This window comes from Brassica oleracea, chromosome C3 (assembly GCF_000695525.1).
Source record: "Brassica oleracea var. oleracea cultivar TO1000 chromosome C3, BOL, whole genome shotgun sequence".
Lineage (NCBI taxonomy): Eukaryota > Viridiplantae > Streptophyta > Magnoliopsida > Brassicales > Brassicaceae > Brassica > Brassica oleracea.
Genome location: NC_027750.1, coordinates 15,740,768 through 15,751,831, shown reverse-complemented (window position 1 = coordinate 15,751,831; position 11,064 = coordinate 15,740,768). Strand labels below are relative to the sequence as shown.

General features: G+C 32.0%; 2 protein-coding genes across 2 annotated transcripts; one reads left to right on the top strand and one right to left on the bottom strand.

Moving 5' to 3' along the window:
* Positions 1-1,351: 1,351 nt before the first annotated feature.
* On the bottom strand, positions 1,352-3,746 carry LOC106332745 (probably inactive receptor-like protein kinase At2g46850). Its single transcript, XM_013771237.1, has 3 exons — positions 2,874-3,746; positions 2,720-2,803; positions 1,352-2,533 (listed from the first exon to the last, which is right to left on the bottom strand). Exons 1-3 carry the CDS (start codon positions 3,652-3,654, stop codon positions 1,497-1,499), a joined length of 1,902 nt encoding a protein of 633 aa, XP_013626691.1. The 5' UTR covers positions 3,655-3,746; the 3' UTR covers positions 1,352-1,496.
* A 1,345-nt stretch (positions 3,747-5,091) lies between these two features.
* On the top strand, positions 5,092-6,035 carry LOC106334105 (mini-chromosome maintenance complex-binding protein-like). Its single transcript, XM_013772449.1, has 3 exons — positions 5,092-5,199; positions 5,538-5,644; positions 5,722-6,035. Exons 1-3 carry the CDS (start codon positions 5,092-5,094, stop codon positions 5,765-5,767), a joined length of 261 nt encoding a protein of 86 aa, XP_013627903.1. The 3' UTR covers positions 5,768-6,035.
* The last annotated feature ends 5,029 nt before the right edge of the window (positions 6,036-11,064 follow it).

Genomic DNA, 11,064 nt, shown 5'->3' with positions numbered 1-11,064 from the left:
TCGGTTCGGTTTGTGTTTAGTTCGGTTTATATTCGGTTCGGTTTGTATTCGGTTCGGTTTGTTTTTTGGATCAGTTTAATTAGGTTCTTCTTAGTTTATTTTTTTTTAAGAAAAATTATGTTTTAAAACATAAATTATGTAAACATAAATTATGTGAACTAAATTCAATATAAAACTGAAACATATTTTTTTTTAAAGTCACAAAAAGTATATAAGAATTAAAACAAATGAAAGTTAACTAAAATGAAAAAAAACTCAACATCATTTGTAATGTCTCTTATATCATTATTAAAAAGCATGCAATGAATCATCTTCCATGTGACGCCGTGGAGAAGATCTTTTGTTTTTAATAAAATTTGTTTTAGGTTTTAGATTTAGATTTAACATCCATGTTTACATATATACAAAAATAGAAACATACAAACTTTTCTATTTTTTTTTAAAATAAAATATTTTGATGATTACATATTAGGTTAGAAGAATATATGTTAATGAATGAAAAATAGAAAATACGTGGTATAGTATTAGAATTTTAATATATTTCTATTACTAATATTTTTAATTTAAATAATTACAAAACACATCGGTTTCTCGGTTCGGTTTAAACCGAACCATTCGGGTTGTAAAATCTTCAATCAAATGGTTTGAAATAGACTTTGGTTCGGTTTGAATCGGTTTCGGTTAGGTTTGGTTTTTTTTTTCCCACCGCTGGTACTTTTTTACCTTCTTTATTTGTTCTTCTTTCTCGTTGCATGCATGCACGTTGTTATAATCGTGACTACCAATCGCAGTCAGAGCAGTGCCTCTGTTATGAAAAATGAAGCGTTCGCCTAGGGCAGCATTTGTTTTATAAACTTAATAGGGCATCTTTTGCGATAGTTGTTGTTTTTGATTAAAACATTTTTAATTAAGTATACTAATTTTACTCCTAAATAAGAGAAGATATCTACGTATAATATATGGATTTATGTTAAAATAATTTGGATAAGCTAAATATGGGCTGGGTAAAGAAAGTAAGAAAAGATTGATTCTTATGGTTTTATGGATTTCTAATGACATTTCCGTTGTTTTATTAGTAGAATACTCAGATAATATTTTAAAATAGAAAAATTGACAATAATAGAAAATAAGATAAAAATATGAGGAAGTGAAATTGGTTATTTTCCATTAAAACGGTTTATGGATATTAAAAATGAAAGTTTAGTCATCAATTTGCATAATAAGAATAGGATAAATTATGTTTAGAGTGAATGGTGTATCTTGTTGGTGTTTTTCATCTGTGACAATATTACTTATATTTTTATAAAAATTAAGACATTTTATTTTTAACCGCTTATGTTCGCTATGGATGCTCGCACGGCTCTGATCGCAGTCACCATCTCTCAATTAGAAAAACGTTTCTTTACTGTCAAGTAAAGCGTACCGTGCATGTTTACGTTACATACATTCAAAACAAAACAAAAATAAAAACCCTTAATGACCTCTGTTTTCTTTCCTCATGTCTTAGGGAGATAGATAGAGTCAGGAGACATAGAAATCATCTGAAGCAAACTCGAATTTGAGAACGTTTCCTCAATTCCATCTCCTTTCTTATCACAACCGCCTCCCCCGTTATTTTCAGCGATCTGCAACAGCTCTCTAGCCGCATCAACCATCCCAAACTTCCCATCACCACCAAACAAAACGCACCGCGTCGCAATATCAGCAACTAAACCAATCTGCTCTCTATAAACCACTGGCTGCTCATGAAAATACAAAGAAGGATCCACGATCTCTTCAAGCTTACCGCATCTAATTCTTTGCAACGCTTGAGTCACGTTCTCTTCTCTCTGTTTTGATCCAGTCACTATCTCCAGAAGCAAAACCGCGACATCGTACATACAACTATCCGTCCTCTGTTTCCTCTGTAATCCAAAACCTGTGACTTTAGCTTGAAAGTCTTCGTCTAAGAAGATGTAACCAGAACCAACGTTGTTGTGTAAGATCGGTGGATAGTTCTCGTATTGAAGCAGAGCAAGTAAACCAGCTACTTCAGCCACAATGTTAACTCTCTTGCACCAATCAAGCCCTAGACGCAACCGATCCTCAAGCGACCCGTTAACCGGATACTCGTAAACAACGACCGGATTATATCCAATATCCATACAGAAACCTATGATTCTCGCGAGGTTTCTGTGCAAAACCGCGGATAGATGATCGATCTGAGACGAAATCTCCAAGAACTCAATCTGGTTTTCACAGAGAACCTTGTGGACGAGCACACGTGTTCCGTTTTTTAGGTTACCTGAGTAGATAGTTCCGGTTTTTCCTTGTGTGAGTTTTTGTGAATCTTGAAACCCTTTAGTTGCTTCTTCTAGCTCACGGTATGTGAAGAGACGAGTCTTGGTGTAACCTTTGCGAAACGAAACACTCGTAGTAGTTGTTGTCGGAGAGTGGTGGAAGTGTTGGCCTTCGTGAGTTGTTGTTACGGGACGTTTTAGGAGACAGAAAAGTGCTAAGAGTGAGCCCAGTATAAACAGAGGAGCTAAAACTCCTGCATATGAATAAATATGATTTAATTTAATTTAAGCAACAAGTTTGGTTCTAAGAAACTGCACCCTCCGTTATAAAAATCAAAGTTATTGATAATCAAAGCTTAAAATGTTTTGGTAAAATTTTTAAAACTTACATCTTTTTGAAATATAGGAAATATTAATCTCGGTAAGGTTAGGTTAATTACCAGCTAAAACGGTTAGTTTCTTCCCGTTGTGTTTCTTGATCTCGCATTTGTTTCCATATACTTCATTACCGTCTCTGTAGCAAGCTGTAACAGTATACAAATTTAGTTGCTTGTGACGCAAGAAATACTAAAATTACTAATTTTAGTAACTTACATCTCAAGCAACCGTTTCCATGGACGAAACCGTCGCCAGCAAACCCATCTCGGCACACACATCTAGCACTTCCTTGAATGGCTGTAGCGTTGACAGTTCGAGCCTCAGGATCGCAAATACCCTCTGAGGAGTTTCTAGGAATCGCCCACTCTAACTTAACGCCTCGTTTGCCTCTGTTCGTGCCTCTCGGAACAACCCACGAAGAGAATCCTCTGCATCCATATTTACCAAAAACAGAGAAGTCATCACCGGGACGCCACGCGCTGTGATCAGACAAAGGATAGCAACATCCTATATCTCCACCGGAGGTTTCATCTTCTTCTCTGCCGTCGCAACCGAAGAGAACGTTGCTTTCGCAACCGGCTTTGCAGAGGGAGGAGTCTTCACAGTCGTAAAGACTGATAACGTTTTCGAAGGAGATAGAGAAGAATTGGTTCGTGGAGAAAGGGAAAGAGCGTAAGTCGTTGAATTGTCGACAAGGAGAGGAAGGGAAGTCTACGAGGAGACCGTCTGTGAAGAACTCGATGACTCGATAGTTTTGGTGGTTTATGTGGAGAAACAGAGTTGATGAATTTGCGCAAGTAAGTCGAAAAGGGACGGGGGAGGAGGAAGATAGGTGGAAAGGGAAAGAGATTGAGAAGTTTCCGCACTTTTCTAGTGAAGGGAGAGCTTCCGGCTGTGAGAGAGAGATGGAGGTTAGGGTTTGGAGAGTGAGGAGGAGGAGAAGAAGTAGAAACAGAGCAGAGGAAGAAGAAGAAGAAGGGAGAAACAGAGGATGCATTTTTCAGAGAATAATCGATGAGTAAAGATGTTAAAAAGAATATTAAGACTTTGTATTAATGCATCAAAAGCTACATTCGTGGGAAAAATATTAATGCATCCTCATAATACTAATATTTAGAGAACTGTGAAAAATATTGAGAATTGTGAAAATATTGAGAATTGAGAATTGTGACTACGTGTGTGAATCAACAAAAACACCAGGTGTCGAGATCGTACGGATATAGGTTGAAAATGGAGGGTGGAGATGCGAAGGAGGGAGATTATAGAAGTTGGGGAATAGGAGACTAATGGTCCGTTGAACAGCTAACACTTTGCACCATTGGACCTCGAGCTCTCCTATTTTTACTCCAAAACGCTAATCTCTTGTTTTAATCCAACGTTTTCTTATAGTATAAAGTTTCTATCGATATTATTTATACTTAATAATCCTGTGTAATAATAGGAAAAAAAATACACAATGTAGAAAAAAAATGGTACCAAAAGAAGTGTATAAGTAAAATTTCCAAAAAAAAAAAAAGATTTGAAAACAAAGATTAAAAATTACGGAATGTCACTGTCAGATCTAAAGGTTTCTCCTTCTCTTCGCAACAAAACGACTTCGGAAAGGGACTCACGGGGACTCCTGTCACGATGCTCGCATTACAGGATGTTTGGTAACAATGACAATCATATACATAACTCAGCTGGTAGCAACTGTTACCAGTAATTTGGTATCATGGGCCTTACAATGGTCTTGTGTTATGCTGGCGCGGTCATGGAATAATTGTCACCTTGTGGGTCAAGTTCCAAGGAAAAGTCCCTCATTGTGTGTTGCTAGACTATTGTCTGTGATCTGTCCAACCTAGACAGAGAGACTAAACGCAAAGAAGGTAGAAAAACTATATGGTTTCACATTTACGGACAGTAAGCAGTAGATATCGAGACAAATTCTCAAATGATCCACAAAGAGATTCATTTTCGCATGTTATTTTGCTTTTTATCTATATATCTAATCTATTAATTTAGGATCATATTTAAATTTTACCGTGACATATTTTAAATTTGGACCTATTGAATATGCTATGACTAAATATAAAGATACACTTTTTATACAATCTTTTATGGTGACCGATATATTGGAACTAAACCAACCGACAATTATATTGTTAACCTAAATATAGATCTCGATTGATTAAAGTTATACTCCCTCTGTTCCTTAATATTACATATTCTAAAAAAAAATTGTTTTAAAAAGATCCATTTTTTACATTTTCAAGACATGTTTTATTAACTAATTGCAAATTTCAAAAAACTTAATTGCACTTACTAAATTGTTATTGGCTTAAAATTATGAAACAAAGATAAACACAAAAAAATATGCAAATTTAATGTGTTTTATTAAAATGTGTGAAAAATCTAGAATTTGTAACATTAAAAAACAGAGGGAGTACAATTTATGAATGCTATTTCTTCATGCTACGATCATGCGTCGTCTCTCGGAAAAGACCGGGGCATAGCTGATTTGTTCCGTCATTACTTCTCGGACGAATCATCAATCTCCCAGGTTTGTAAACTCTCACTCTGGTTGCAAAGTTGCCACCTTTTTATTTTTTATTTTGGGATTAGGACAAATTGATTACGATTTTTTAGCTACTATACCCAGTTTGTAATTATCGTTTTGGTTCTGTTTTTAACTAAAATCAGCTTCTTTGAGGTTGTGGTATATCCACAGATCGGTTGACCAATAGTATTCGTTTATTGTATGTTCCAATCCTTGATTCGTCTATAGGACATGCTTGGAAACAAATTCTCTGCTGGCCCTTAGATTGTTTATACTAAAGATCCGTTGAATCTTTGTTTTATTGTTATGTTTGATCTTTTGTTTGGTTTGATTCTGTGAAGGATTGTTCAACATGGAAGACGAATAAGTACATTAATGTCTCACAGTTTCCTGGCGGTTCTTCCTCTGAAATGAAAATTGGGAGTGTCGCTTACTGTATTGTGTTCCAGTATGTTAATATCTCAGTGCTGGTCTTTGCCGTTGTTAATGGGTTCTCATACATAGCAACACTTGATTGCTATGTAGGTCCGAGGACAGAATCAGTGGACTGAATGTTCTTCTGAGAAGCTGAAGAGTCGCTTTTTGATCTAAATGACCAAAACAGGGAAAAGCGTGTTAGGGTGGATGAAGAAATTTCTGATTCCATGGAATCAAACGTAACTTAGTCTCTCAGCTTTGATTTTTTCACAACAATATCTGTTGGAAGTGTTGGTCAATAGATAACTTATTTATACCACCGTTACAGACTTCATAAGTTGTGCTTAACCGCTCTCCGTTCAAGAAAATGGAAAAGAAGTAGTCCTTCAGTCTTTATTCAATATACATATTCGTATAAGTTGTGGAAAATTTACAAATCAGTGAGCATTTATTTTGCCTGATGAGATAGTTTTATTATTATTTTAGTTTCTATGTACATCTTAAAGTGAGGGAAGCTACCTCATCAGCTTCAGAGTCTCAGTTTTCATGGGTTCTTCTTATTTGTTTGAGAACACCAAATATAGCTTATAGATAGTGTTATGGTAGGGTTATCACGAAAAAGTCAGTACTTTACGTTTTTTTTTTTTCCCTTGAGATCGACATTGCTGTTAGTTCTCATCCTTTCTTCTAGTGCTAAATATAGTGCTGCTAACGATTTGATGAATGTGCAGTGCAGATGCACATGTCTTTTGCCACATAACAAATATATTGCTGTGTATTGTAATGTGGTAGTTTTGGAGAAATTACCAAAAATACTACATTCATAATACTATTTTTCATGTTTAATTTAACCATTTTTATCTTCACTTTTAAAGAAGAAAAAAACATTTATAGTTCTAGGATTAACTTATATAGATTTAGAATTTAGAATTGAGGAGTGGGACATGGTTTTTGGAATGTGGAGTTTAGGGTTCTAATAAATATATAAATAAATATTTTTAAAAAAAATTCTTGAAAAAAATAAAAAGAAAATTCGAAAAAAAATTATAAAAAAGTTCGAATTTGAATTCAATAATAAGAGATACATTTTCCAAAAAAAAAGTTTGAATTTAAAATATTAAAATACGAAAACATAATAAAAAATATTTTTTTTTATTTTTTATTTATTTAAATAATTATTTATTATATATCTATATAGTAAGAGTATAAGAGTCATTTGTCTCTTAATGAAAAATGTATTTTTTTAAATGTCTCTTTAATAAAAATAAACATGAATAATTGTACTAACAAAGGGGTAAACATGAAAATTGATCTTTTTCTTGGTTTGGAAAGAACGGATATATGGTTTCTGTAATGGCATATGAAGCCTGCAAACAAATTTTAGATACTCCTAGGTCCTAACATGTATATACACCGTACTATAGATGTTTGTGGCATATGTGGTTATTATATCATGAAAAAATAATATTTCTTTAATAATAAACAAAAGAAAATCTTTTCATTGATATAAATTATAAAATATTATAATTAAATAAAAATTAATAATGTTGGATCAGTAACAAATAACAAAGTAAAAAAAAATTAAAGCATAAACTATATATATTAATATTATTGAATAAAACACATGAATAATATAATACAAGATATATAACACCAAAATATACACAATATATTAAAATAATTATTATAAACAGAAGTTAAATAAATATTAAAATAAGAAATAATAACCACATAAATGACCGAAAGCCACAAACCATAACCGGAGCGGCATCAAACCAAAAAATACAATCCGGAAACGAAAAAAAAGTTTATAAAATCTCATCAGATCATAAAATTTCAATTTAAAACATAAACTGTAAATATACATAGAAATAATTCCGCGCAACCTGACGGATCAGAATCTAGTCTATACTATTAAAACAAAAACATTTTCTTATCTATTTACAAAAAGTCATTGGACTATTACATTTAACTAACCTTAATATTTTTGATAGAGAGACTGAATATAGGAACCACATTTATAAATAGAGAGACATACTTTATGAATTCGCACTAGTAGAAAAAATCCATATAGACACGAAATGGTCACTATAGTTCGTGGCTATTTTTCACAAAACTAGAATCGTGACAAAAAAAGCACGAAATTGTCACGAAACAAAAACCGTGACAAAAAAAGTTACAAAATAGACACATATAAAAAAACGTGTCTGTTGAAAAACACGCTTTTTCCATAGATATTTGGTGACAAAACGATCATCGAGATAAGCATGAATAAAAGTGTGACAAATTTACAAGCTTAAAACCATGATTATCCCATTAATCTGTTATTATTTGGTATTTTCTCTTCGGTTTAGCAAAATAAAGTAAGATAAAATATCCATAAAAATAGATTATATCAAATACACACTGCAAATAGAAACAAAAAGAACTGATCAAGAAGATAAATTGCAAAGATAAAAAGAGAAAAGGTGAATGTGGAATATTTTCAGTGGAATTGAACACAACAGCATAATCATTCAATTTTTTTTATCTTCCATAAATTTGTATTATTCTTAATCATATGTATATTATGAAGTAGATGATAAATATATATATATATAATGATACATAAAGCAATAGTTTATTAATATCTTTATTTTATAATATATATTATTTTTATTGAGATATTCCACATGATTATATTCTTATTTCTTAAACTTTCTTAAGCCACTCAAATGATTGGGTTTGTGCAATGAGCCATGCATGCTGCTTGTGTATCATAACATTTTAATATTTCAGGCGCGTTGTTATAGCAAATACATTGTCTTCCTTTACACCAACGGGTATGGACACACTTTCTGAGGAATTCTAAACCATCTGCGTTTCCCACTATATAATAAACACTAGAATTAAAAATGAGAATATAATAGTATATGCATAGTTGCAATGCCTATAATAATAAAATTATTGAAAATGGAATATATTTTGTATACGCATCATTGCATTGTACATACATTGATGTAGAGGAACGAGAGCAATCATGATGAGGCACATGATAGCAAAATATGATGATGACATTATCGTAATACTCTTCTAATAAACCATTTGTTTCTTTGCTACTTGATGGTTATATTTCATAGGGACAGACAATAAAACATATATATATATACAAATATACAAGAGAAACCTTATTACTCTAATACCTCAAATGGGGTTCTAAATCAAATAAGATTATTATTTTAATAAAAAGCTATTATTTAATTGAATTTAAAATTTAAATTATAGTAAATTATCTATACATTAAAATGTAATTAAAACTCTTAAAGAATATCTCATTATATATTAAATAAAATATTACTTTTTGTCTCTTTTCTCATTTTTTTTCTTTTATTACTTAGATATTTATTAAATTTTATGGATGAAATTGCAATTCATTAAATTTTGCTCAATTGGTTATGCATTCATTGTATAGTTTACCAATTTTAGTTTTTCATATTCCAAAGTAATATGTTAAATAGAAATAATAACTTCTTATAAAAAAATATTTTATGTAAGTACATATCTGTTATCATTAATCACTGATTTTAAATCAATAATCTTATTATTTGAAGAAAAAAAACCATCAACAAAAAGTTAGCTAGAAAATCTTAACATTTTAACCAAAAAAAAAACTTAGCTAAAGAAACCAAAGCTAAACCAGCACTATAACAAATGGTTTGACTGTAAAAATAAATGATAAATTAAATGACACTAGAATAAAGATTGATCATTCTTTGCCTTCATGAGTTACATGATCCCTTAAAATATTCCTACAAGAAGATAAATATTTTTATTAAAACATTATTTTTATTAATTTTATTGCTTAGGAATATTAAAAAAAGTAAAATAAATGAACCATTCAATGAATGCATAACTAATAAGACAAATTTCATCCAGAAAATTCAAAGAATATCTAAATAATAAGGGAAAAATGATAAAAAAAATATTTTATTTAAGATATTATGAGAAATTGTTTAAGACTGTTAATAACATTTGTTAATCTAAAAATTTATTAAACTATATTAAACATTTAAATTAATTAATTAATTAATTAATTTTTATTAAAACAATAATCCTATATGATTTAGAATAAGTAAATATGCAATACAAGAAATACTAAACAATAAGTAAATATATAATATAAGAAATATAAATATTACATTAAACATCTAACGTAATATTATCATTTGATATAAAAGCAAGAAAATGGAATAATAAGATAGATGTTTAATGTAATATTTTTATTTCTCATATTCTATGTTTACTTATTATTTATTTAATTAATTATATATTTTTCAGTTTTTTTTAATTTAGTTTTTCTATTTTTGATATTGTATATTTACTTATTGTTTGTTTTTTCTTATATTATATAAGTGGTATTTTGATTTTCAAATGTTAACTATAACTATAAAAGAGAGTTTTCTCTCTCCGTAGGGCGAATAATGACCCGTGTCATCTCAATTATATTGACTTACGAATCTTTTGTTTCTGATCATCGAGATAAGCATGAATAAAAGTGTGTCAAATTTACAAGCTTAAAACCATGATTATCCCATTAATCTGTTATTATTTGGTATTTTCTCTTCGGTTTAGCAAAATAAAGTAAGATAAAAATATCCATAAAAATAGATTATATCAAATACACACTGCAAATAGAAACAAAAAGAACTGATCAAGAAGATAAATTGCAAAGATAAAAAGAGAAAAGGTGAAAGTGGAAGATTTTCAGTGGAATTGATGATATCTTGCATATTTTTCATTGTTTTAAACTTCCATTTTGTACATAATGATCATATAGATTAAGAGTTTAGCATCTTTAGGATCCATTTTGCATTCATATGTCTTAATCAGGTAATGGAGTATCCTATGGAGTAATCAGAGTTGTTTAGAAGCATTGTGATCCAAAAAGAGATGAAGAATGGAGATTGATCAATCAAAAGGCGATCCACGCGGGTAGCAGCACCCCGAGTCCACTGACCCGCGTCACCGAAAGACCAACTCGGACAAGCCACGCGGGAAGGATCACGCGGGGTCGACTACCCGCTCGCACGAGCTAGAAGAATCATCGAGGTCCGACGCGGGGAAAGCGACGCGGGTGATCCCCATCTTCCCCTACCCGCGTTGCCAAAGATTTTGTTCGAGGAGTCACGCGGGTGAAGCAGCGCGGGATCACTCACCCGCTCACACGAAGAAGGAGTATCGTCGAAGGTCCAACGTGGGGAGGATGACGCGGGTTGGTGCCGATCGTCTCAACCCGCGTCACGAAGAGAAGGAGCCGATAGAGTCACGCGGGACAAAGCCACGCGGGATCGCCTACCCGCGCGCATGACGGAGAATCCTCGACGATGATCCAACGCGGGTTGGCTGACGCGGGTTGTGCCCGTCCATTTCTACCCGAGTCGAAACTTATCTTTAGTCGAATTTTAATGTTTA

What these genes read in the sequence shown, in the direction of transcription:
- LOC106332745 (XM_013771237.1), bottom strand. Translation starts at nt 3,654, where the DNA reads ATGCATCCTCTGTTTCTCCCTTCTTCTTCTTCTTCCTCTGCTCTGTTT. An exon ending in TGGAAACGGTTGCTTGAGAT is followed by an intron (nt 2,804 to 2,873) that starts GTAAGTTACTAA and finishes ATACTGTTACAG; the next exon opens with CTTGCTACAGAGACGGTAAT. An exon ending in GAAACTAACCGTTTTAGCTG is followed by an intron (nt 2,534 to 2,719) that starts GTAATTAACCTA and finishes ATTCATATGCAG; the next exon opens with GAGTTTTAGCTCCTCTGTTT.
- LOC106334105 (XM_013772449.1), top strand. Translation starts at nt 5,092, where the DNA reads ATGAATGCTATTTCTTCATGCTACGATCATGCGTCGTCTCTCGGAAAA. An exon ending in ACGAATCATCAATCTCCCAG is followed by an intron (nt 5,200 to 5,537) that starts GTTTGTAAACTC and finishes GATTCTGTGAAG; the next exon opens with GATTGTTCAACATGGAAGAC. An exon ending in GCTTACTGTATTGTGTTCCA is followed by an intron (nt 5,645 to 5,721) that starts GTATGTTAATAT and finishes ATTGCTATGTAG; the next exon opens with GTCCGAGGACAGAATCAGTG.